This window comes from Mesitornis unicolor, unplaced genomic scaffold, assembly GCF_000695765.1.
Source record: "Mesitornis unicolor isolate BGI_N332 unplaced genomic scaffold, ASM69576v1 scaffold710, whole genome shotgun sequence".
Taxonomy (NCBI): domain Eukaryota; kingdom Metazoa; phylum Chordata; class Aves; order Mesitornithiformes; family Mesitornithidae; genus Mesitornis; species Mesitornis unicolor.
In genome coordinates this window covers 293-28,124 of record NW_010156026.1, presented here as the reverse complement: position 1 = coordinate 28,124, position 27,832 = coordinate 293, and the positions used below count along the sequence as shown (strand labels likewise).

The window sequence follows — 27,832 nt, the reverse complement described above, 5'->3', positions numbered from 1 at the left end:
GGGAATAATATGTTCTCTTAAGCTTCTCAAATATCTGGAAGATATCTGTCTTTGTTTCATTTTAACTTTCCCCTGCAGGTGTGCAACTACTTTGATACTCAGATATCGAGGATATTAAATAATGGATGAAAAGAATGTTTCAATGTTTGGTCTTATTCTCATAGTCCTTTAATATGACATCTCAATTGATTTCACTTTGGATATGCGAAGGTTTTATCTTTTATGCTGTTCTGGTTTTGGTTACTTTCGTATTGATAAAGATACTTCTACTTGCGTTTGCTGTTCTGTAGATGTTTTCAACTCTTTAGGATACTCCTTCTGACAGAAAGCTTTAGGTAATTGTAATTATATCTACTCATGGAAATATTGTTAAAAAAGTAGAAGATGGTCTCATATAACATGCTTTAAAAATTTATATCCTCAAACTTATTTAAAAGAAAAAAGGTTTTAATGTTCTCTTTAGGTATATTCTTTTTTGTTATACTTATGCACATCAAATTATAATGTAAATGTGTGTTTTGTTGTGTTTTTTAAACAGATTTCTGTGGATACCAAAGCTCCAGACACAGTATCAATCTCATCACGATGCTTGAACCTCTGTCGCTAACAACAGGACTCTAAGAAGCAATCCAGCATGGCCTGGTTGGCGTGACCTTTGGAAAAATTATCATGTCCTTTTTTTGAATCGGCAGGCCCCGAGCCTGCAGGGTGTTGACCCAGAAACATGCATGATCGTGTTTAGGACGCACTGGGCACAGGTAATGCTGATTTGAGGTAGGCTGTGTAAATCGGAATTGGTCTCACTCTTTCTTTTGGGGCAATCCTGAATTGCTCAGGAACAAATGCCTTTCAGGCAGAATGTAATAGATGACACGGAAACATTTTTAAAATGCAAAGGGAAGTGACCTTTCAAGGTATAGTTAGGCTTTACAAATCGTACTTTTAAGTCAAGAATTGCATCTAAATGGGAAGTGGTAGGACACAGTAATCTTACGGAAGGCTTTCTTAGTGATTCACTGTCACTTGCACCCTGTTGCAAACCTCTGTGCTCCCTTTCCTTGTGCTGGGTAAGGCTTTACAAAATATCTTTTGTAAAGCATATTAGGTGCATGGGTGCAAAGCTGTGTGCAGCGCTGTTTATTATGGATAGCTGTAGATTATGCACTTCAGCATATTCTAAACATTATTTGTATGTCATCAGCATTATAATTGCTTTTAGGCAAAGATGTTTTGCTCTGAGCACCATAATATAAGGTCTTATTTGCAGCAGCAGTATGAGTAACTAATGGTTTATGTAAAACTGATTTCTGTGCTGCTGCTGTTACTGTTTTTTGGCTATCCCAAGAAGCCAGCCAGCCAGATGGTGCTGGTTCTGAGATATTTCCAGAGTCAGAGGAGCCGTCGTTCAAGAGTTGGCTTTTCTCACTTAACATGGCAGCATCACTGGAGTTAGGGGAGCTGCTGTTCCTTTGTGTTTTTGTGGCAATTATCCTCCACAAAAAGGCTAAAGACAGTGGTATTTTTCACAGACAAGGAGCTTCATTGATTGCATGCAGAACAGAATTTAAGCCAGGGGCGTTTGTGCTGGGTTGACAACTGTTAATCAATCCTAAATCTGTTTTGAATGTTGCAAGAGTACATGGATATCAGTGACCATTTGGACTGATAGTGACACTCCTGAGGAGTTGCTTTGGCTGATGAGTAGGCCCTTTGATTTCAGTCCTCTGTGACAAACATTTCAAACATCATTGGAACTCAATTTCTGAAGGCTAAGGGAACCCGGTTTATCCATACTTTGTTGAACCCCATTTTCAGCAATAGGACAAATGTCAAATGTAAGTGCTTATTAAAAAAGTGAACAAAAGCATTATGTTTTGGCCTTGTACATGCCCAATGTGAAACTTTTAAATTTAGAATGTTTGACAGACAAAAACTAAAAGCATAAAAAGAGTTTGGGCTTTTTGCATTATGAGTTTTGATGGTTTTATGCCATATAGGAGTTAGCGCATATTTTTAAAAAATTCATTCAAACAACTGATCTGCCTTTGTTTCTCGGTAGGTTCTGAAAATCTTGGAGAGGCATGATCCGTTGAAAAACTCTCAGGCAAAGTACGGGGCTATTTCACCTGATGAGGCCAGCACCGTTCAGAATTACGTGGAGCACATGCTTTTCTTACTCATTGAGGAGCAAGCAAAGGATGCCTCGATGGGGCCTATTTTGGAGTTTGTGGTCTCGGAAAACATCATGGAGAAGCTTTTTCTTTGGAGCCTACGGCGAGAATTCACCGATGAGACAAAGATCGAGCAGCTCAAAATGTACGAGATGCTCGTAACCCAGTCTCATCAGCCTTTGCTGCATCACAAGCCCATCCTGAAGCCTTTGATGATGTTGCTGAGCTCCTGCTCAGGAACAGCCACTCCGACAGTGGAGACGGAGTTGGTCATCCTCTTGAACCAGCTCTGCTCTATAATAGCCAAAGATCCCTCCATTCTAGAACTGTTTTTCCACACCAGCGAGGACCAAGGAGCTGCCAATTTCCTCATATTTTCCCTGCTGATTCCCTTCATCCATCGAGAGGGAACAGTAGGCCAACAGGCCCGTGACGCGCTGCTTTTCATCATGTCTCTGTCTGCAGAGAACAACGTCGTCGCAAACCACATAGCAGAAAACACCTATTTTTGCCCAGTAAGTTGTTCTTATTTTGCTTGATCTTCAGTACTAAACTGACTGTCTCCCTTGTATTCTTCTCATCCTTTTCTGCCATTTGTTTAAAGATGTGTTGTAACACATTTGTTTCTGCTGACAGTGATTTCACAAATTGTAGTGCTGTTTAAGCCAGCCCTGCTGCCAAACGCAGTCTTGCTCCTTGTTTCCATACCAGTGGCTTGTGCTTTTGGGCCAGCACAGGTGTTTTTGCCGTCACACAGTGAAGTGAATTGGGAAACTGGTGGAAGTTACAGCAGAACTTGGTGAGAAGGAAACCTGCTCTGTCTCGCTGTGAGCCCCCTATGAGATTCTGGGGGTGAAGGGAGTGAGAAATGGGAACAAGGTGTTCTGAGGCTGTTGTTTCTGGTGGCAGTGGTAGCTTAAGGAGGCTGTGCTTGCCACACTATAACATCAGTTCAACAGTTTAAAAAATAAGTGTGAAAATAGTGTCTGTGCTATAGAAATGTAATATTTCTGCAAGATAAAAGGGAGATTTGCTCTTTGGCACAGAATTAGACGTTTCCATGGCCGTCTTGGACAAACCACCGTCTTGCTCTGTGGTTCTCTGTTACAAAACTCGGTAGTAGCGTTGTGTTGTTAGGTCTGGCAAATCAATTTTACTCCGTGAATAGGACACCTTTGCTGTTGACCAAGTGAATAATCTAATTTAGCACACAAAGCTGCCCTGCTGCAGTTTTAAAGCAGAATGGATGTGACAACACCTGCTTCCTCATGCCTTATCACAGAAACCAGTCTGAGATCTGCAGTGGAAGGGTTGAACCCCGAATTTCACTCTGTAGAAAAGTTGCTCGTGTGCCAGGTTTTGGACTGATTCTTTTATCTTTTGTGTGGCTTGCATTTTAGTTTAATAAATGCCAGAAAAAAATGAAGTGGAAGGGAACCTTAATAGCTACTAAAGCAGAGAGCTTTAGAGCAGAGAACACTACAATCCCTGCCTTAAGCACTGGTGCATAACAGCTATTCCAGCCCTGGGTTTCCATTTACTCGGAGATTACTGCGTCCTTCCAGCAATAGGGCAGAGCCAGGTTTGCAGGATGGAGGAGGCCTACAAGTTCCAAAACAAAAGGTATAAGTTACTTTGTCAGTTGTAAATACTGCAGTGAATTTCTTGTGCTGAGAGCCTCCAGTTGACCTTATTTAATAGATGCTGCTAAAGAATATGAACTTGATTCTCAGTCTGTCCCTGAGATAGATACCATTATTGGATCCATGCTATAACTTCCATAATTACATCTTCCAATTAATTAAAAAAACCCCAGCCTTTTTACACGGAAGATAAAAGCCAGCTATTATTAACCTTCCAACAGCAGGGAGCCATGATTGACAATCATTCTAATTAGGAAGGCTTCTTGTCAAAGTGTGCTAAAATCAGACTTTTCTGAACGGTAATGAGTCTGGCCTAAGTCTATAATAAAACTTTAATGCAGTGCCACAGAATTAGCTCACGAGCACAAAATCTTTTTTAATTTGAGTGTGAGGAGCTGAAGGAACAGGTTTTTGACTCCGTGGCTGTCAGTGGCGTTGCTGTGTATCACTCACATCAGTGCAGATGTGGCCTCGGCTGCTCTGTGACACAGCCAGCGTGGTTCTGTGCTGACAGGAGTGGCGTTTGGGTGGCTCTGTGTCGATGCTGTCTCTGGTTATGAGGCCGAGGTGCTTGGTACCATACAGCTTTTTCTTTACCGTGCCTTATATTGCATAGTTATAGACATAGCCTGGGATGGGGTCAGGCCATAAATATCTGCTGCCTTATATACCCACATCAGTGTTAGATCTGTGCCAAGGTGAACCTGAAGGCTTTCTTGGTGCTGTTTGTAGAGCTAACTTTGGTTAGCTGCTTTTTAAAACTAGATTGTCCCTGGTATTCGGAACTGTAGGTGAGTAAACTATAAAAAAAAAGGGGTCAGACTGCAGTAAGATACATCCCTAATGTGTTTTTAAAACAGAATTTGTAGACAAACTACTGGGCAGTTTTCTGGTTTCACAGAGATTTTTCTGCCATATCATTTTTATCATGTTTTGACCTTGACATTTTCTGGATCTGATTGAAGATGTTGTCCGTTCAACTTTATAAGAAAACAAGGTTTCTAAAGAATTTTGAGCAGGATAGCATCACAAAGTCTCTCCATAAAACTTTGTGTCTGTAAATACCTCACAGCTTAGGAAAGCAAGTATTAAAGCAGGAGGAGGTAATGGCTCTGCAATGTCCTTGAAAAGTTGAGGCTACATAAAGATAGAAAGACTATGGATGTGAGAGGAGAGGGAATTATTAAAGGGAAGGAACTGGACAGATAGCAATTGATGATATATTAACAACACATTTTCATCATATAATGTATCTGAGATTACAGATCACATAGTTATTGTCTTCTGTGAGTCAAGAGAAAGGAAATACATCAAGGAGACCGTTTTGCAGAGATTCACGACTCTATGGTAAGAAAGAAACCACTGTAGAGAAGATGCTTGTAGAAGATGAGCATGTAGGGTTGGCTTGACAAACGTGGGGAGAAGTTTAAAAGGACATTGCTCGGGGTAAAACACAAAATAACACCAATCTTTCCCTTCCAGGATGTGAACTCATTCATTTCTTTCCCTTTTAGGTTTTTTTTTTCTTTTTCACTGATGTGTATCATTTTACTGACTAAAACTTCACAATGTAGTCTATCTGGGCATTATTTTATATGCCTGGTTTGTACCTTGAAGAGTTGTGTTGGTAATGTCAAATGGTTGTCCAGTTTATACCATATAATTCTATGAACATTTTAAATTGCTTCCAGTGGCTACTCTGTCTCTCTGCTTTAGAAACATAATTTCACATAGAGCCACTTGTGTTGTACCTTATAGCAAAAATAAGAGCTTTTTAAACTTTACAGATTAGAGCAGCTACACCTGCCACTTACTAGTTCAGTAAATCAGACAAACTAAAGAATTCTTCACTTAAAGACATTTTTGATTGTGAGTTCACTGCTCCTTTTGGTGGAGAGCAGTGAGTTTTGCTCCAGTTTGGTGTCTTGTGCATAAGGACTGAACTTCCATTTGAAGGAGAAATGTGGGTAGTACACAGCTCTGAAAATCTGATTGGTTGCCTACTGAGAGGGATAAGTATGCATTTATGAACAGCAATTAAATTAGAAGAAGATAATGGAAATTAATTAATTAAATGACATTAATTAATGTGTTGCAGCACAAAAGCAACACATGTTCTCTCTTCATATTTTTTTTCCTTCCTAGAATTGTCTGAAGCCTGGGTTTGTGAGTGGAAATGTGTGGGTTACGTATAGGTTCTGTATAGTTCTGTATAGGTTCTGTATAGTTCTGTATAGTTCTATAGGTCTAGTAAGATTTTGCCTAACTTTTCGGTTTGAGCTCTTCTTCTGTGAGAGAGAAAAAGCAAAAAAAATCTGATTATAGAAAAATGGGATTGTACAAATAAAGCTTTGCTCAGTGGCTTTGGCTTCTTAGTTTTTTAACATATCTCAGTATCTTTCTGTATATATCTAGGTATATATGTGTATGGAAAAGTAGCACAGTGTGCTAAAGCAGTGAATTTTCGACCGTATTTCCTCCCTCCCCCCCCCTTAATATTTTGCTTAATTATGTATGCCAGAATAAATCACCTTTTGAAATGATGTGATTTGGGAATGGAAAGCACCCAGAAAGACATCCTTTGTCTGGCTGGGTCAGTAATTATCATTGGTTACGCTTGTGTATGATCAAAACCTGAATCTCCTTCCCTGAACTCTTGGTCTTTGACCTGCACAGTGTCGCTGTTTGTTTGCCAATACATAAACCAGTTGTGATTCAGCCAAGCTTTGACTGCCCGGCCCTGTAGATGCCAAGCAGCCCTTTGTAGGAAGATGAAAAATTCTTACAGGAGGCTGTTGAATAAAAGCTAAAATGATTTCCATCAGGCTGAGTCTTAATGATCCCATTAAAAGGAGGATCATCTTGTGAAAACTGTATAAAATCATGTCAGAAGGATAACAGTTGTAAATAATGTTTAGAAAGTTTCCAGCTGCAAAGAACTGTAATAATTAAAGACTTGATCTGAAACTACCAATACTTTATTTTACCGAATATATCTAAAACTTTTTGGAAACATGGTTTTGAAATTGTAACTAAAAATAAAATCTTATGCTTCGGTGATATATTCTACGTAAATAACCTGTAAGCCTTAATATCACTGGAAACAACAACTACACAGTAACTTATTTCAGGCCTTTGTATCTCTTTCCTCCTTCCAAAGACATGAGAAAGGAAAATGAGAAATCATGAACAGTTAGACTTTTTATTTGTTTAAGTGGATTCAGCTGAGCTGAAGTGCCTGGGAATGAAAGTCAACGTTTATCTGTGGTCTGCGGGAAGCTGAGCTTTATTTTTGTAGACAGGGGCACTTTCCCCCTCTGTTTTAGTGTTTCATATTTCTGAGAGAAATCACTTCATGTAGGCGTGTGTAAACAGTAACATCCAGATCACCAGTGAGATACAAGCTGTAGATACATGGCAGTGATGGCTTCTTATGGAAGAGACTGAAGGAAATCGTAAAATGTTTTTGCAAGTATTTAAAAAGAAATTATAACTGTGGATTAAAAAAAACCAAAAACCAAAAAACGAAAAATAAGACAACCTGCATTTCCCCATCATCTTCTCCTAAATCCCAGCTCTTGGAAGAAGGATGTTATATGGAAGGCTCTCTAAAATAGTCATGTCTTTCTGCCACAGGACTCTTTGAAAAGGAAATTAAATGGATCTTAATGCTCTTATGTTACTAAAAGTAATAAGTGAAACAGTTTGTGGCTTTGCCATTCAAGCAGATGGAAAGTCAACTTACTGCTCTTCTGGTTTTGCAATGCAGGTGCTGGCAACAGGACTAAGTGGCCTCTACTCGTCTTTGCCTACGAAGCTGGAAGAAAAGGGCGAAGAGTGGCACTGTCTGCTGAAAGACGACTGGCTCCTGTCCCCTGCCCTCGTGCAGTTCATGAATTCCCTTGAGTTTTGCAACGCTGTGATACAGGTAATGGCGCGGAGGTGGCCTCTCCTTTTGAAGTAGTAGGGTTTTTTTATATGTTCTTCAGATGTCTGTAAATTACAGAGCTTATCCACTTCTGTTAACGGCATGGACTTTTTAAGGCACATTAAAAAAAGTTGCTTATAAAATGATTGCTTTGTGCTGTTTGTCCTGGTTATAAGGATGAATTAATAAGGTCTTTCGTTTTCAGGTGACAAATGTTGCAAATGACTGCAGTATTTTTGTGTGGCAGCTTGATGTTTCATTATGTAATTGGGAGGCTTTTCTGTTTAAAAAAACAAAGTTTATTGCATTTTAATACCACTGTTGATCCTAAAAGTAAATTGAATACCTTTACATGTGGGAAACTGTAGTCTTTATATATATATATATATATGCACTGAAAAGCATCCTGTGTTTGTCCAAGCTCTCACAGTAGCATATAAAAGCAAATAGACTGTTTTGCCTGCTAGCAAGTACTGCATGAAGAGAGCTTTCCAGGCAGCATTAGGTATCTAAATATAAATTAATTTTAGCTTGGCCTGGTTTGTGTCCACTCTCTGTTCTTAATGATCATTTCTTGATGTCAATGTTTTTTCCTGGCTTTGATCCTTTACTATTTTTTTTTTCTCTGATCTAAACGCAAAATGAAATTTTTGTCTTTTTATGTTGTTTTGAAGGCTAGAAAACCCTATAGCACCCTTGTCCAGTATTTTACTAAAACATGATACAAATTCTGCAGAAACTGTGGATTTACATGTTACTTGAAGAAATGTGCTGAATAGGGTTGAAAGTTAAGTCTCATTTACTGTTAAATAAAAGATACGTTTTAGTGAGAGGTGTGTGAAATCCAGTAAAGCAGCTGAGTGACTATTAAAGCATCGAATAAGCAAAATTCAGGCAAAACTGAATCAGCAAATAAGCTCAGTTACTACGGGAAGTTTTGCTCTGTGGGGTTTTTGTGGTGTGGCTTGTTCTGTGTTGACCCAAAAACTTTGGCCAGAGACTAAAAAGGGCCAGCGTAGCCAAGACCTCTTGCCAGTTACTACTTTCTCCCTTAATCACAGCATAGGAAGGGCAAGGCTTTTTTCTTCCCCTTTCCAAATTAAGGGTTACAAATTAAAGGAGGTCTGGGAAGAATTGCAAGTGGGAGAATGCATTTGTGGCCACGTGTGGGCAGTGACATTCCCGTCTCCACATGAACTGCCAACAGGGTCTGTTAACTCAGAATGGAATGATTTTTCTGCTTTTATCGGATTTCTTTTAAATACATGAATTGAGAATATGTTTTCTTTGTGAAAACAAAACGAATGCTTCGTTATAAACGTAGGTTTTTGGCTTCTTGTACGAGTTAATTTTTTTTAAAGCTCCTGACCAACCTGCTGAATGAATAAGGTAGGTTTTGTTTTCATTTCTGTTTGCTTTACAGTGGCTGGAAGAAGGGCCTGTGAACAGCCCATACTAAGAGAGAGCTTTGGTTTCTTTACTCTTGAACCAAGGGAAAGCAGCTGTTCTGCTTTTTCTTCTTCTGAGAGGACAGGTTAGCAATGGCAAATCCACCTTCAAGTGACCCTGACGAGGTGCAGGAGCTAAATTTAGGATCTCACATCTTCCTTTGATGCATGTGTATACACACTTTTCTGTCCATCCATTCGTCTTTGTCAGCGCGCAGGGAGATTGAAAAGCCCTGTTCTCGAAATTTGGCAGGCTTACTGTAATTAAACATGGTTTGTGTATTGCTTTCAAGAAGGAAAAATCTTTTAAGAGCCTGAATTATAGCAAATAATGGTGAGAAGGACAAATGGCCACGTCTCGTTAAATGGGCAAGAGTTTTGGTAGTGGTTAATAGTACTGTGGCCCATCTTGTTTTAAATCTCACTGGAACATTTCTGTGTCTTTCTCTCCCCCACCCTTTTAGGTGGCGCATCCCTTGATACGTAGCCAGCTTGTGAATTACATTTACAACGGATTTCTGGTGCCAGTAATGGCTCCTGCGCTCCATAAGGTCAGTGGTGTACGCAAGCATGACACGAAATAATACTGGGAAAAGCGGTATGGCTGATCTCTGTGTAAAGATACTATTAAATGTACTGTCGGTAGTGACTTCCATAGAAATGCATATGTTTCTAGGCTACCTTTCCATCTTTTCATTCCACACCTTCTATTTACACTAGACAGATTATTAAGCAAGATACAGATATTTCTGAAAATGCTTAAAAATTCTTAAGTGAAGTGAGCAACCAAAATGGTTTTGTTTCACTGGGTTGACAGAGCATAAAAAAATGCAGTGACCTTTTAGACAACATTTCTTCATGGCAGAAGCGTTTCCATGAAGATTTTCTTTTATTCCTCACCAACATTTTCCAAAAGGAAAATGCCCACAAGGAAAATGCTCGGTCAAGAAATATTACACTCATTTTAGCAAAGTTGGTATTGTTTTGTACTTCCTTGTCACAGTTGGTAGGGCTATTTTCATAAAGGGGAGAAGAAATTAAGTTTGGTGTCAACTTTGTAGTGTATCAGGGTGCAATTTATGTTGCTTTGAAGAAAAAACAATCGATTTTTCTTTGAATTTTAGGGGTTATCCTTTGTGGAATATGTCACTGATGTTGGTGAATTACTTGTATTTTTTTTTTGTTACGCTCTAGGAAACTACATTTCCAACTGTTGCAAAATATGTCAATTAAATCTTCATTGCCCTGTTAAATGAACACCCTGTTTGGGGAGAAATAGTAGGAATTGCTTAGAATAAAAGTCCACCAAAAACTGCCAGGAGAGGGCTAATAAATGACTTTTTGAATATCTGCTAATTTTTACTGAGCCTACCAAGGAGAAAGCTCTGTGCCTGTTCCATGTTCTGGGAGTACCCAGCTGTACTCTGCTTTCTGGTCTGGGACCTGTCTTGGCAGTGCACACAGTTCCTCATGGTAAGTTACTGAGAAAGTGATAACCACTATAGAATCCTCCTCAATGATTCGCCAGACCTCAAATATTTGGGAACTTGGCGAGGGCTAAAATAAAAATTGGCTGTGATGTAGATCAAATCTGTAGTCATTGAGATCACCTCCTTACCTGGGAGGAATTTTTTCTATTTCTGTATCTTGCCTTAATCCCTTACCAAGACTGGGAATTAGAATCAGGAGTGAAAAGCTCTCTAGCTTTAGGTCAAGGTTGTGGGTAACAGGGGAGATGTCAGGATGTAGCTGTGGGCTTCTGGTCTTGGTGGGTACTGTTTGTACCTGTGAAGTACTTAAGACAAATCTTAGGTTGCTTTGAATACAGCCGTGCTGCTGAGCACCATTCTTTGTGGTCAGTAAATCTGCTAACCTGGTACTGGTTGATTATTTCTCTGCTGATGTTACTTAAATCATTTAAAGCACGCTGTTCTCATTAGTGCTTTCTCGTGTGATGGAAATTTTGCGGAATCTCATTTGTATACTCTGAAGTTGGGTGAAATCACATTTCTCTTGAAAATGGAGATGTTGGCTGCTAACATACGTGAGTTTCAAGCCTAGATCTCTCCTGAACCCATGCCTTCTGTTTGATGTCTTGTCCTTCCAGTACTAAACCTCTCCTTGATTAGCATTAAGTTTGACCTTTTCCTCTTAAAAAATTAACTACTTGCATGTATAACCTTCAAACACATTTAATGGTGAGGATGGATTGCACCATCTAGTGGATTTGATACAAGGCTCTCGCATACGTCAGACCAAAACTCCATAGCAGAAGGAAACAAGTAAATAGAGGCACGTTTGACCTCTTCAGTCTTTGTGCTGTACCCCACATTAATTTAACAAAAAATAAATATTTTACATCTTTGCTTTTGGGACAGATGTCCATGTGCCAAGACAGATAATTATGCTTTAACAGGTCTTCTCTACATTAAAATAATTTCGAGTGGCTCTTAAAAAGATTCATCTAAGTTGAGGAGTAGTCTGAAAACTGTATTACCCACTTGGGGACTTAAGTGTTGTAATTAACCTTTAGGTGAAGGAAAAATGGTGAAGGGCCAAAATGAGAGTACAGGTGAGGTGCACCCTGGTGGTTTTTAAAACAGAATTTCTTTCGTTTGAATGCAATACTACTGGCTCCATGCTGACTGCTGCCAGTCACTGCTTTCTCCTTAGTAGGTTTGGTAACGGCCTCCAGAAGGTTTTACTCCACCCCCTTCCCAGGGATCAATGTGAGTCTGACCAGCCTCTAGTTCCCTGGGTCATCCTTCCTGAAGATCGGAGTGACCGTGCTCACTTCTGCCCTCGGGAGCCTCTTCTGGTAGCCACAACCTTTCAAAAGCCCAGAGTGGCCTTGGCAGCCAGGGATGCAGCCTGTCGGGCCCCACAGACTCCTGCATGTCCAGGTTGTTTAAATGTTCCCTAACCTGATTGCCCTCCTCTAAGGGCAAGTCTTCCTTTCTCCAGACTTTGCTCCACTCTTATTTTAGGGACCTGGGATTACTGAAGGCAAATCTTGTCAGTAAAGACCAAGGTGAGGAAGGCATTGAATACTGTGGCTTTTTCCATGTGTTTTCTCACCAGGTCCCCTTAACCATTCAGCAGTAGGCACACATTTTTCATAGTCTTTCTTTTGCTGTTGGAGCCCTTCTTCAACTCCAAAGCTGGACTTTCCCTGCACACTCAGGCAGTTTTTCTGTGTTCCTCCTGGGTCACCTGGCCCTGCTTCTCTCTCTTCATTTTTTGTTTCAGTTTTGTTAGGAGCTCCGAGTTCATCCATGCAGACTTTCTGTGTTCTTTCCTTGACTTCATTCTCCCAACTTAAAACACTGGATTATCAAACAAGACTTTTGGTAAAAGGAGCATCAGAATTTCAGTAAGTGTAGTTCAGAATTTCAGTATCTCATCCAATGCTTTTGAGATACGTGTATGTATGATCTTGAGATGTCTTGTAACATTTATGGAACTGTGTAGTAAGCTCTGCCTTTTTTAACTTTTGCAGACTGTCTCCCTAGATGTACTTACTATGTACACGGTTCACCATGTGAATGAAACAACATGAGAGTGTTGAGGAGAGAGATGTGTTTCTGTGGAAAAGTCAGGGGGTGAGGAGGCCAACATATTTTGCTTGGTGTGGTTTTTACCATGTTATCTCAGGAAGCTAGTGTGGAGTTCAGAAAAGGATTCGCTAGTTCAGGTTTTTTCCAGTTAAGGAAGATTCAAATTGGTTGGGCTAGCCAGCTAGCTTGAAATAACCTGTTTTTCACGAGTTATTTATGTAGCAGATTAACTGCCATGTACTTAAATAACCCAAATGTTCTCAAGTTTGTGACTCCCTAACTTCATTTCTCAAGGAGAACTATCCTAAATATAGCACATTTTTGTAGCCAGATTTATACCTGGTCTGGACCAGTCTTGTCACTTTGTGTGGGTTGTCCCACCTACCCATGTCGTGAGTGATTGGCAGATCTAGCCGTATCCAAACAGCGGCTGAATGGGCAGGCAGAGCCCAGGTTTGGATGGTGTAGCTATGGAGGTGCAGTAACTGCCTGCGCTGGACAGCCCTGCCTTGGCCTTTGGACATCAGAGTTTCTTCAGACGTGGCAAAAAGTGATTCAGTGACATTGTTCAGAGGGGTTTGCCTTTATGAAAGGTCACGAATTCCTCATTTCTGTACAAATTCAGTTAAAAACCAGAAGGAGTAAATTATTTTGTCCATAAAGGTATGGAACTAAAGAAAAGGTTAATTTGGTCATTTTCTTTTTGTAGTAACAATCCATTATTTAAATTTTTGCCCAAACCATCTTTTATTCTTTCTGATGTAAGAAAATTAAGACTCTCTGGCAGAATCTGTTCTTAATATAAGACTGACATTTTTTGATGGCATGTCAGTCACTACTTGGAATTAGGCAGTTCTGATCGTTCTTCCCTAGGTTTTGGTACTTAGGGAAAAAAATACTTGTGTGAAGGTATAATTCTTCTCAGGCACAGAGCCAGCCATACCATTACACTTCTGTGTCATACATCATTGGCTATTTCTTGCTTCAGTTCCAAAACTGACATTTTGGAGCTCTATCAAAAGAATATAAGGTCTTCTGAGGCCAAATTGTACAAGGGTCCAAGTAATCAAATAAGACTAATTTTCCCTTCAGTTAAAACCTAATTGAAATCCCGGAGTGAATCCAGAATAACCCTATCGAGGTCTGCTTTCCTGGCTCTGCTAGAGGCTATATTGCCTTGTTTCAGTCTCTATATGTTTGGCAGTAGAAAGTGCTTATTTACCTTACTCTTCTAGATAGTTGTAGCCCCATTGTAGAAATCTGAGTGAAATCCTTTTCAGAAGGTCTTTACTATGTATATATTTTGCAGTCAAACCCATGTGCTAGATAATTAGGAGCCACTCGGTGTATATATAAATATTATGCTGTCTTTGATACAGCTCAGATAGATTATATGCATCTCTTTACCCTAAGTGCATATGATTTAATTATAGTTTGGCATTCAGAGAATCTGAGTGGCACAGATAGCTGTTTAGCATGTCTTGGGTGTTCATGTAATTTCTGCTATTTCAATTTATTGAAGCTAGTACTAAAAATTGGACAAATTACATGATAAAAGCAATTTTTTAATGTCTTAGCATTTACTGCTTTACTACGTGGCATTTAATTGCGAACTAAGATATAATTATTTTTCTACTTGGAAGGCTTCTTTTAATCTTAATAATGGCAAATGGTACCAGGTTTTTAGTGTGAAAGGCTGCTGCTGACCAGGGAGCAGAGCTGCTCTGTGGAAGTGCTGGTGTGGTCCTGTCCCATAAGCTCTGTCAGATGGACCTCAGGTCTGTCACACACTCGCCCGTCTGAGCACAGCCCTCGAACGTGGTGTGCTACTGTGATCATTCAGTAATACTTGCTCGATGATTACGCAGCTCAGCTAGGGGGAAATGACCTGTAAATTACACTGGAAGGATTAGAAGGAGCGTCTTTATAAATACCCTGCAAGACTGTCAATTCCCATTTAGAAATAATACCATCTCTCACCTTACTGAAGAGCGTTTGGACAGCTGCTGTAAGAAGGTGTAAACCAAGTGTGTTACTGGAAAACTTCAAATAGTTTCATGCTTTGGAGGAGCATGAATAGCTACAAAACTTCATTTTACTGGCTGTGGAGTGGATATATGTTAAAGGTGCCTTTTACTTTTGCATAAAACACCGCAGTTGAGTTTAATTTTAAGCTGGTACAAGCTGAAGCAGTTTATGAACAGAAGCTGAGGGTTTTCTGGTTCCCACAGTGTGCAAACTTCCTTTGTCCCTGATCCCACTTGTCCCTCCTCTCTTCGGTCTTTTCCAACCCCGATGGTTCTATAAACAGACGATAAACAAACTGTTCCTATGGGAAGCTGATTGAGGTTAAATCTCACCTTTATTTCCTGGATAGATTTAACCTGAATCGATTCCCTGAGCCAATTCGCTGTGCGGTGAAGTGAAGCATGAACCTTTCTGCCAGTGTAAGCAGGGGGCAAGAAACTGGAAATGAAGAGAAAGGGGAAGAGAGTGGGAATGGTTGGTTTTTTATCATTGAGGTGGGCTTATTCAGGTTTCAACTGCTCATGAATGTGGAGGATGACTTCTAATAAGAACATTCGTGGTCTCTTCATAGGCAATATGAAGTTCTTGTGAGGAAGGGAAACGTGAAGGAAAGGAGCAATCATGATGGCCATATTCCTGTAAGAGGGCATGAAGCTGTAAATTAGAAAATTTATTGTGTGGATCCCAAGGGAAAATAGCCAGTAGTAAAGAATCAGGGCAATTGGTCTAGCACAGTGAGTGTAATACATTAAACCGAACTCGCAGTGACAGTAATTTCTGGCTCTTCGCTATTACTTGGCACAGTGACTTGTAAGAGCTGGGTCTGTCTGCAGTGTTCTGCCTCGCTGTCTCATCAGTCATCGGAGGAGGCAAGGAAAGATTGGCTAAAAATTATTACATAATTAGAGAAGTGTATTACAAGGCTAAAAGTGGCTTTCTGTTTCAATAATTTCTGATCAAATATCTCTCTGGCTATGAAGATTCTCAGGTAGTCCCTTAAAAAATACCTGCAACAACTGATTGTTGTATAGAAAAACACGTGGATGACTTTTTTAAATGGTTCCCTTTAGATAGACACTCTAAATCTCTATGTACATTTTAAAAAATCCAACAACTTTTAGTTGTCAACTGTGGATCATGAAAATAGAAATCGTGGAATACTGGTCTGATTCATGCGATGGATTTGGATTTTTCAGTCCTACAATTTTATTTTTGGAGCAGATATATCCCTGGTCTTTAGCACTGGTACAAGGGACCTATTGCAGGGGATGCTGCTGGTGGGTTTTTATTTTGCTGTTGTGGCAGTGGTGGATTTTAATATTGCTCAGTATCTTTTTCAAAGCCATAGCTTGACATTCATTTACTTAACAGTGGGCTTTCCTAGAGAACTATTGTGTCTTAATTTTGTTCATCTCCCTTCGTTATGGTATTTTTCTTGATACTTGAATTACCGGAAGTGAAGAATTTTCAAATTAAATACCAGATTTGTGAATGTCTGAAAGTTTTTGGCTTGTGTTTTCTTATCCTTTCAAAGCTGTTCTGTTCTGAGGGCTGGCTAAAAGCTTGCTTGGACAAATTCTACTGTAATTAATGTTTGCAGTGATAGGAAGGTTTTGTAAACTGCCTCGGGATTTGACTGTAGTAGACGTGCTCGACATGGGGAGTAAATGTTTTGTTCTGTAGGAGCATTTGTCCTTCCGTTGTTTACCTCCGCACTGATTTGAATGTATTAGAAAGGATTTCCCTCGTTGCCCCAAATCTGCCTCACGAGACATCAGTTTAAGAAGAGACAACCAGCAGGTAGTGTGAATGAAGCTTAATAGTGTGGCTTTGCTATCCTGGAAAACGGAGATCTTCAGTAATAACTGCTCACATTGACCCGATCTCACTTCCCACACTCAGTGCATTATGTATAATGTGGTCTGTGGAAAGGTTTACCGAGTTAAAGGAGATTTTGCCAAGGCTGGATTTTGCCTGGAGTAATCCCTGATTTCTCCAACCTCCTCCTCTAGTTAATTGCAAAAAAAGTGAGTCCTCTAGAGGCTTCTTCAGAGCAGGCTCATTTATCCCGGTGAGTCAAAGGAAAACTAGGCTCATGGAGCTGAAATTAGCCTTTTGGAATACTTCTCTAGGTGCCTCAAATCTTACACTTCCTATCAGATAGAGTAAAAGGGTGAAGCAAACTCAGAATGCAAGGTGGCAAAATAAGATCTAGCGGGAAAAGCACAGATGTCTGCTTGCCAGGTTAACTGATCTTTTTCCTAAGCCATATATGTCATTTCAAGTGCTGAAAAGCAGTATTTCTGTTTGATTTCTTCTCGTGAGGAAGCAGAAGGGTGGTCTCTGTGCTGGGTCGTATGGAGAAGGTGACCTCAAAGGTGCACTGAGAGACCACTGGAACTTCTACAACACAACAGCATTGAAATCACTTGGACAGCATTAACTCACCTCTGAGTGTTGCACCGTGAGCTGTGAAATAGGTCCTAGCTTGATTTATTGTGAAAGCTGGAAGGAGTGCTGTGGGTAGGGCAGCACCTTTTTATTGAAACATGAAAAAAGATTCTTACAGATCCATTTACATCTTGACAAAGCTTCTTCCCTCTTCCTCAGAAAATGGTTAAGCAGATTCAGCACCTCCTTTCCCAAGAAGTAGGAATGAAGTGTAATGTGGCACCCTGCTCAGAAGACCTCATTTCAAACAATTAAGTAACTCCTCTGTGAACTACCTGGGCTCCAGTCATCACTGGTTGGTGCTTTTGGCTCTGTTTGGTGGTATCAGTGACGTGTTGTCTATGGTCAATATGCTTTCCTTCTTTGTCTAGTCCCCAAGCACTGAACATGCTCTCAGCATTGAACATTTCTTTTCCGAAGGAGTCTCTCTCTGGCTTTGCTCTGCTCTTTGTTTCATTCATGATACGCACTCTGCAGAGCACACGAGTTTCTCTCACTGACACAAATGTAGGACGAATTGTCCAAAGAGCATCCGCTGCCCTTGAGAATCTGCCAGCTCCTCTCGCTTTCATTTACAGCTCCAGAATTTTATACATATACATGGGCTCCTTCCTCTGCTGCCAGCGAGCATCTGTGAAAGTCGTGGGCCAAGAACGTGCTTCCCTTTCCCCGCAGAGGATGAAGCGGTGACACGGAGACGCGTCGATGCGTCGCTCCTGCCTGGCCTTTCCTTGGCGCAGGGTTTAAAGTCGTCAGTGAGCCGTGTGCTCTCATCGTGATGTCACATGATGGATTCCTAGGGCTTTGCTTTTTACACTTTGCTGCTATAAAAAACCCAAACAACAAAGCCGCTTCTCAGGGCAACAGTCAAGAGCTTTCATCAGGAAAACATTCTTTTTATACCCCCCAGTCCCTGCACCTTTTGGCTATTGGGAAAAAATAATCTCAGCTCCAACTAGAAACAGTTCCCTTTTTCTTACAGCCCTGCCTCATTTCCTGAGCAGGTTTTTCAGTGGTTGAAGTGTGGCAGTGTGTATGTGTGTAAGCATGTTTGTTCTATCATGTTTACAGTAATACAGAGTTAGAATTAGGACTGTAGCCACAGTGCTACTTCTGGCATTTGGTAACTTTGGGGTGCTTAACCTAGTAAATTAGTTTATTTTTTTTTTCACTTGATGCCCGTGTGGGAAGGAGGAGAAATGAATTCATCAACTGTATTCTGAGCTGGAGTATATGTTAACAGATAATTGCTTTGTTAAAGAACGATATTCTCATTGCTGGTTTAGGTAGCACTGAACGTACAACTGCAGATCTAGTGACTGCGTCCAGCTGTTGCTTGCTTAGCCTTACAGAGTTCACACATCCTGGGAACGTGGGCCTCAGTCCTTTCACCCTTATATTTTAATGCTTGATTTTGGCCAACCTTACTGCAATAAAACAGTAGGTGAAATTATTTCCCATCCTGGTGAAAAGTTGAACTGTTGCTACTTCACTGGTGCTTTATTTCTAGTGCCAAAATGAGCTGGGGGCCCAGTGTGTTAGGGATGGTGTAGCTGGGGGTTGGAATAAGGCCTCAGAAAGAGAGGGAGTCGATGATTTTCACTTGGGAGCTTCTCTGTGCTCTCCTGTCCTCAGCGGTGCCCCCTCTCCATAAGGCCCACAGGCTGCACACACCATTCCTATGTCCTGTGTAACCCGCCAGAAGCAGCTGGTGATGTCCAGCGCTTTAAAGGGAACGTTTGCAGCGTGGCATTGCTGCGTACGTGGCTAACATGCACCATAATGGAACAGGGATTTTAATATTTACAGCACGTTACGTAAATGGTGCCCTTCTGAGTATTTTCTAAATCCTCTTAGCTCTTAAGTGACAGCCTTGATTCTTTTTTTTTTTTTTTAATAAAATCAGTCTTTTCATTTATCCAGCTAAGTTTGGTAAACAAAAGATGTTTAATGCTTCCTTTCATAGAGGCAGATTCTTGTATTTAAGGGTTTATCCTTGTGCATTTAAGCTTATTAGGTTCCTGGGTAACTATTTTTAAAAAGCTGACTTTGCAGCAGCAGCAGCGCACGGTGCAGAGGTGGCCTTTGGAATTTTCTGTGCTTTGCCAGTGCATACTGTGCATAGATAAGCTCCAAAGGGTTGCCATAAGCAGAGCAGCGTGGGTTATGGTCTGCAAATGTCGCACGGATATTTGAATTGTATTTCGATGCACAGATAGTCAGTATGTGTCTGTGTAGACATACATACACCTTTTAAAAATTGGGTGAGATGAGGAATTGTGCTGTGGGAAAATTAAAAGAAGGAAAATTGTGGCAAAATTCTGGATCGCCATGGGGATTTTTTTCTTTGAAGCTGTAGATCCATGAGTTGGTATTGTGCTTTGATTGGGCTCTCTCATTTATTTTCAATAAAGTGGTAGCTGCAGGTATTCACAGCATCCAGAAATGCTTCTGAAGGATGACAGGGGTGGGTGCAAAAGAGCTGACATGGCAGAAAAGTGGTGGGGAGCTTCTAGGGTGATTTGGGTCCTTGTGTTTCAGTATGTGTGAGGTTTGGGGTGTCAGTCTGGGGGAGGTTTTCTCCCTGAGAAAGAAAGACAGGTACGAAATAGGTTCAAAATACTTGCGAGTCATTCAGAAGCATGCTCTTTGCAAATTTAGAAGTGAATCACAGAATCACAGCGTATCGGGAGTTGGAAGGGACCTCAAAAGCTCATCCAGTCCAACCCCTGCCAGAGCAGGATCACCAGACCAGGTCACACAGGAACACGGCCAGGTGGGTTTTGAATGTCTCCAGAGAAGGAGACTCCACAACCTCTCTGGGCAGCCTGGGCCATGCTCTGTAACACCTAAAGTAAAAACGTTTTTCCTCGTGTTCAGACTGAACCTCCTATGCTCCAGTTTGCTCCCATTGGCCCTTGTCCTGTCATTGGCTGTCACTGGGAAGAGCCTGGCTCCTTCCTCCTGACACTCGCCCTTTACAAATTGATAAACATGAATGAGGTCACCCCTCAGTCTCCTCTTTTCCAAGCTAAAGAGACCCAGCTCCTTCAGCTGTTCATTCATGAGGTCAGTGAAGACCTCAGTGTTTCTGTGGCAGTGTTACGTATGGAGAGCTCGGTGTTTGCCAGGTGTACAGTCGCAGAGGATGGATGGATATTTTATGTTTGAGTTTATGTATTTTTTGCCCGCAGGTGACTGTGGAGGAAGTGATGACAACCACTGCGTACCTGGATCTCTTTCTGCGTAGTGTTTCAGAGCCAGCCCTCCTCAAGATTTTTCTGCGATTTATTTTGCTGCACCGACACGAGAATGTGCACATCCTGGACACCCTTACTAGCCGAATCAACACACCATTCCGGGTAAGACACGCTGGAAGGAAGTTCAGGTACTCAGCATGACGTAGGTTAATTATTTAAATAGGAGATCCCTATGTTCAATGGATATCTGCTTAACTAGGAATTTTCTCCCCCCACCCAAGGGTCTGATTTCTTCACCCCCTCAAATTGTGTGTGTGTGTGTGTGTGTGTGTGATGACATTTGACCACAACTGCACCAAGTTGGTAACTGTGGGAGGTGGTTTCACACATACAGAAAATGGGGTAGAGGGAGATGAGGGCTTCTGGAAGTCTGGATTCTGTTAGAAGTTTAAAGGTAAATTTGAAGCATTTTTATTCTGGATACTGCTGGATTGGTGCTGCCGTAGATAATTCACCCTGGATACTTGTGGCGAGGAGCGTTTTTGATCTTTGGAGTTTTGCCAAGCAACAAGAATTTTCAAGCAGCCCTTGTGGGAGGTGATGGGAGCCCCTGCAAGGATGTCTCCAAATGGATCCGAGTTGTGAATTGCAGCATTGCCAGGAGTCAAGTCTGTATTGTCGCGTGTTTGTTGAACTGTGATGTCGCCTGCTTTCTTCTTTGATTAAACGAAGGCGCTTTCTTGCTCAAGTGATCAGATTGCTGCTTCCCTCGCTCCCCTGTGTGGTAAGGTTTATCTCAGATTTGCAGTGAGCCCCTTCTCAGCCTGGACACAATGCACCTGACAGAGCCAGCAGCGTCACCTTTGCTAACAGTGGGATCTCCTGGCAGAGAAAATTACCACTTGTTGCACTGGACTACGCTTCCGAGCCGTGCCTGGCTGGCAGTCTTGGCTGGATCCTGTGTGATGCACAGCCTCATGGATGAAAGAAAGAATATTGGCTTAGCGCAGGTGCAAGAGAAGCCAGAACACCAGCATGTGCATTAAATTTGTGTATTAGGGACAGAGGCTTCGTCTGAAATTTGTTTTGAAATGTGAGTGCATGCAAATACGGGTATGTGCTGCTGTTGCTGCATCTCTTAAGATGGATTAACTCTGGAAACTGAAACAGCTTCTGTCGACAAAAATGCAAATGCTGTTGTGTCTGCTAATCATTAATTACTGCTCCATAGGCAAACGAGATGGGAATTGTAAAGAATTCTGCAGCCCTGAGCAACTCAGGATCGCAGCCAAAGTGGTTCTGGGATGCTAAATGAGTTTTCTGCAGTGCAGCTTGGCCAAGTGCAAAAGCCAGAACTGCAGCCTTCTGTGTCTCCGTAGCTCAAAAGCAGCATACGTTCTTATTGATGAAAATACTAATAATTAATAGGGTTAAACTTCTGTACAGACAGGTGGCCAAAAGCGCTTGTGAAAATGCTATCTGCTTTGTCTGCTGAGCATATTAAATCTCTTCTTCTTACAAAATACGAACTACCTTTACTTATTCAGATGGTTCCTGATGTGCAATATGGTTGCAAAGACAAATGAGAAATGTTTCCCTATAACCTGACATTTCCTAAAGACAGGAAACTCTAAGGCAGTAGCAGATTTTTTGAAGTTCCACAGTATGAAGAAAAGTTAGTCTTGGCTCTCAGTAAATTTCATAGAGGAAATGAGAATTTCCCTCTGTCCCTCGGCTGAAATACACCTTTCATGCACAGATCTGGGTTTTTTTCCAAATGCTTGTTGTGAAGCTCTTCAACTCTTTTTCCTATTAAGAACTCCACTTCTGGTTATTTCTTCTTCTCTTGCCCTTTCACTTTCTCCATCTATTTCTGTGTATATGGGGTCTTGGACTAACTAACCCCTTCCTTTTGGCTTTTAGTACAAGCAGTGCGCAGCGGTGACAGGGCAACAAGTTTGTGCTCCACTTCACTTCACCGCAAGGCAGCTCACGAGTGTTTTCTGGTTCTCTTCTCTCTGCTTTTTCCTTTCTCTTATTCTTTTCAGGGTGTCAGTTCAGTGACCAAACCAGGGCAGGCAATCAAAGAAACTTCTGATTTTCAGAGGCTATCAAGTGAGGTTCACTTAAACTTTGCTTTTTAACTGTTCCACAGAAATAGCTACCAAGTAAGGGGAAATACACGCGTGTGTATATATATATATATATATTTTTAAGAAATACATGCGTTCACCTGGCCTTGCTCACCATGGGCAGCCAATGATAGTGTAGAGGAACTGAGTCACTTGTCTGAAAGAGAGAACTGGAAATGGTGAAACAAGAGCCTTTAAGTTGACATTCTTGAGAAAGTTTGGGCTGGAGAGAGAAGCGTAGTGATTGTGCTGCTGAGAGTTAGAATAAAGCATTTTAATGGTGGGAGTGAGGGAAGTGACTGCAGAGGAGAGGAGGAAATTCCATAGTGCGGAGGAGAAGCTGTGCCCAGGCAGGATGCTGGATTTAATTCTGAGTGAATTATGAAGGGTGATCAGTGACTGAAAAAATGAGGTAGAGAAACATCTGTAGCTTTTTCCTTACCTCATCCTAATCTGTTTCTTTTGTTAGCTACTGAAAAGTGAAATTAATTTCATATATCAATTATTTGTGTTCACGTAATTAATATAGGGAGGAGGCAGGATTTAAACACCAACTTAAAACTCTAGTGAAGGGTCAACTTACGCTAAATAATTCTCAGAAGAGTCAACCTAGTCCTGGGGTCTAAGCCAGCTGTGAGATGCTGCTTTTAGGAGAGAGCAGCGCAGGAGAATGTGCCCAAGGAAATACACATTAGGAGGCAGGGAGATGATGGTGCTGTGGTCCATGAAAACCAGTGAAAGCTTACAGCTCGTGGCTCTGCCATGTTGGATATAACTGTGATCTAGCAAGTCCCTGGCAGGTGGAAATGTACTGCACGATAGCTTTGGAAGTGGTGTGTGTCTGAATAGCGACCAGAAAAGCCTCTGCAAGTTTGTTTCTAGTCTGTCCTAAAGCCAGTGTCCTAAAGCCTATCACAGAATGGGTATGGTATTGGTCTCTGCTCAGTGTGACTACTGAAATACCTGCTTATGGGTATCTTTGTTCAGACCTTTGCCTAAAAGGCAAAAGCATGCAATTCCAATGAGGAGTCCTATTTTTCTTTCCTTTCTCTTGGTCTCGCAGAAGGGATCTTAATGTCTTGCTATGGTTCCCAGCCGTTGAAGTGACCTGTAGTGGAGGGGCTGTGAACACTCCATATGGAGTAGGTGCTGAGAAAATCCACTTGTCTGTATCCGTACATCAAGCTGTATGTATAGAAGCATTTAGCTTCTTAATTCGTCATTTAGCATCTTTGTAGAACACTGATCACTCCTTACACTTGAAGCAACAGAAACTTGAGGTGGTTTATCACTTTTCTTTCAGAAAAGACCTTTAGTTGGTTCAAATTCTACATCAGAGGTAAAATCTAACCCACTAGGTTGGAAGTTACAGTGTTCACGCTGAGTGAAATTAATACATTTCAGTAATACTAAAGACTACTATAAATTACTGGTTTTTTTAATAGCTTATTTGAAGGAGAATTCTGGATTACATTTTGTTAAGACGTAACGTTATGTGTATAGCTCTAGACAACTTTAAAAGATCCCATAGGAGTTCTGGCGAAATACCATGACAGTGTCTTACAAAGCAGTGATGTTCCGGCAGAGCCCTTCTGTGATGCGGTGTGCAGGAAAGATGGGAAAGGTACAATTTCCAGATGAAAAATCTGACGGCATTTCTCATTTTCCAGCTCTGCGTGGTGTCCTTGGCGTTGTTCAGAACACTCATTGGTTTGCACTGTGAAGATGTGATGTTGCAGCTGGTTTTAAGGTAAAGCCCAAACTCCTTTCTCCACTCTTCATCCTAGCTCTGGGACATACGGTCTCTGCCTATGGATGATGCAGAGCTGGATGGGAGCTCTCCAGGAGAGCAGAAATCCAAGCAGCTACAGAGAGAAGAATATTTATGATCCTGACAAAAGTCTACCAGACCTGATGAAGTGTGATTTACGTCCTGCGATCTTCAGGAGCAAGAGATTTTTCCCCTGATTTATTTCTATAAAAGTGAGAGAAGAGAAGCTAAGAATGTGTTTATCACCTCCAAACTGCTTCTTGCCTGCTTCTAAATGTATAATTCTTCTCTCCTGCATGTTTTCTCTGGTGTATTATACACTGTGATACAGAGCTACGTACTTGTTTGCAGTTTCCACCTTCTTTCTTCTTCTTTTGCACCAATTTGACTCCCCTCTCACTGGGATCACCGCAGGTTCCTGAACTGTTGTAGGTAGATTGTTGTGTAATGCACTAAATGCATTGATTAGTTTTGCTTTTAACTGATGGTTCTGTGCATTGCTTTAGAATGCTGACTTATAATTTGGGTATGTGTATTACATGAGAATTGATTATTTATTTGGAAATATTGGTGTAACTAAATTGGGCTTTTAGTGCCGTAGATCACACAAATTTCTCTCCACCCACAGGCATTAAGGTGGAATTCCCTATAGCTCTGGGTGTTGTGCCTGGGAATGCTGGTGGGACCTCTTGCATTGCCACTCTAATGGCGGTAGAGTGCTCTATGTAATCTTCTTGTATGTTTGCAGAAGAGGAGACTGAGGGGAGACCTCATTAATGCTTATAAATATTTAAAGGATGAGTGTCACGAGGATGGAGCCAGGCTCTTCTCGGTGACAAACAATGATAGGACAAGGGGTAATGGGCACAAGCTGGAACACAGGAGGTTCCACTTAAATATGAGAAGAAACTTCTTCTCAGTGAGGGTGACAGAGCACTGGACCAGGCTGCCCAGAGAGGTTGTGGAGTCTCCTTCTCTGCAGACATTCAAAACCCACCTGGACGCCTTCCTGTGTAACCTCATCTGGGTGTTCCTGCTCCGGCAGGGGGATTGGACTGGATGATCTTTTGAGGTCCCTTCCAATCCCTAACGTTCTGTGATTCTGTGATTCTCATTGTTTACTTAGAGAATCCTTTAGAAATACATATCCTGAATATCAGCCCAGTTAACACTGAGGCTCTTAATACAGTGCTCTTAAAAAGTTGAACAAAAGTGCTCTGAAGAAGCCTGTGCTTCCTCCATTCCTTGTCCTCCCCATAGCCTATTCCTCCTCTGCCCGACGGCTCAGTCTTGATCTGGTGCAGTAAAACACCTTGGTGACCCTTGAGGGCCGCTTGCCTGGTACGTGTAAACTGGCTCTCTGGATTTCCCAGGAAAACAAATAAATTAAGGATTCTGAGACAAAACTGGTTCATAGTGGGACCAAACCACTCTGCTGGCCTTTGACACCTGCCCATCCCACACGTCCTCCATCCCTTCTTACAGCAACCATGCTCTGACCTGCAGAGGGTTGTTTGCTTCCCTGTTCTGATGCAACTGATCTCCTGTCTCTGCTTGTCTTGACACTTCCTCACCAAAATGTAGCTTCACAAAATAAAGAGTCAGGGTTTCATGCTCCTGAGAGGTTTAGAATATGGATCGCTGTCAAGATTTATTATTACTGTTTCTTTTCATTTGGAGAGAGCAGGAAGGTAGGAAAGGAATTCTGTATGTTTTTGCTTCCCCTAACATGAACGGCTGATGAAGTAATGCCAGACACTGCTGTTTCAGGTATCTGATTCCATGTAACCACATGATGTTGAGCCAGCGGTGCGCTGTGAAAGAGAGAGACTGTTACTCTGTGTCTGCTGCAAAACTGCTTGCCCTGACACCAGTCTGCTGCTCCACTGGGATCACCTTGACACTCGAAAGCCAAGGAAAAGATTATATTCTGTGGACAAAAACAGCACAGACTAAAGGTAATTGGTGCTCAGGGGAAGAGCAGATCACGAACTGAGTTTGATTTGGGAGCAGCTCATGAGAGGAGGTGGGGAAACACAGGAGGGGACAGGGAAATGTGGTGGGCAACAATGAACTGGGCAACCCTGGACTGGAAAGCTTATTTAATTCCTTCCATGTCTTCAAGTCTACTGAAACTTTATTTTAACAGACGTCCAACTTGAAAATGCATTCATGAAAGTAATGTACAGATACATAACTGCAACTCTTGCTGCTTCGGAGTGGTTGCTGTTGTTTTAAGGTCCGAATACAGGCTGGTCTCTTGGAAATTTGAATTACAGCTCTGTCTTGGCAATAGGAACAAGTCTTGTGTGTTTATGAGCAAGTCTCTATGCTTGGATCTTCCTGTCTCATAGGGTGGTTGGGACTAAAGACTTTACCTGCAGTGTCTTAGTGGCTGCCTTGCTAGAGAACTTTTGGGTTGTTTTATTGAGTCATGGTATGAGTAATCTTCTTTACGCTCTTCTGAATCCACCTGCATCGTAGAATGTGGCAGAGCTGTGGACATCAGTTACTTGCAGTACTTGGGAGAAGCTCAAGAAGCCATCCTCCAGTGTCTGAAAGACTGTAAGGTTTGGTCTGCCTTGTACGATGGAGTAAACCCTGACCCAGACACCTTTATCCAGACTCTTGCTGAGGAGAACGGTTCAGGTGTGGAACACCCCATGTTTCGGCTCCAGCAAAGGACACCTAGCACATGTAGCTCCTCTCAAGTAACTCCATTCAGTGAGAAGATGCAGCTGGAGTTAGAATGGGATGATAGCTATGACACAGGGATTTCTCCTGGTTCTGATGTGAGCTCACCACAACCGTATGATGATATGGGCAGCACAGAGATGCAGCCACCTGCAGAGCCACCAAAACACATTCAAGAAATGAAAAAAAATGCCATCATGCTCATCAAAGGATCTTACATAGAGGAATCAGACTTTCAGGATGATGTTATGGTTTACAGGTTGTGTGCCCAGAAGGATACTCAGGATGATGACAACTCCAAGGAGAAAGCTTTAAATGTAGCCAGAGAACACAAGGTCCAAAGCCAGACTGTAGTCAATGAGCCTCTTGCAAAGAGCCAGCTGGAAATGGACTTGGATGAGCACAGTACAAGGAATTCAAGCTTGACTCAAGGTGTAATGAAAGAACAAATAAACCAGAAAATGACTGAGATTGATCCACAGCCAGACTTAGAGTTGAACCTTTCTCCTCAGGAGGCAGATTGTAACTTAAGTGTAAGATTGCTGAGCACAGATGGTGAGGATTTCATTGCACAGTATGACAAAATTATTAAGGAGCTGGATCCAAACAGCGCAAGCTTGGAGGAGCAGAAGTTGGATACGCCTGACCCTGTCTCTCCTGCAGAAGAGGAGGAGGACTTTGAGAATTTCTCAGCAGACACCCCTTCTGCGGAGAGCTTGTCATCTCCCTTTGGACCAAAGGAGGATGTGTCTCCCAACCACGCTGCGAGGAGCCAGAGCGCTCCATTTACAGGTGGAATGTCCTGTTAA

General features: G+C 41.6%; 1 protein-coding gene across 1 annotated transcript; it reads left to right on the top strand.

Moving 5' to 3' along the window:
* Positions 1–613: 613 nt before the first annotated feature.
* Positions 614–27,832, top strand: FAM160A1 (family with sequence similarity 160, member A1; the record flags this gene model as incomplete). The annotated part of the gene is made up of 8 exons (XM_010181825.1): positions 614–758; positions 2,060–2,686; positions 7,584–7,742; positions 9,655–9,741; positions 20,421–20,588; positions 24,229–24,308; positions 26,100–26,287; positions 26,775–27,832. Coding segments are annotated over 8 exons (2,512 nt in total), but the record flags the coding sequence as incomplete, so codon positions are not given.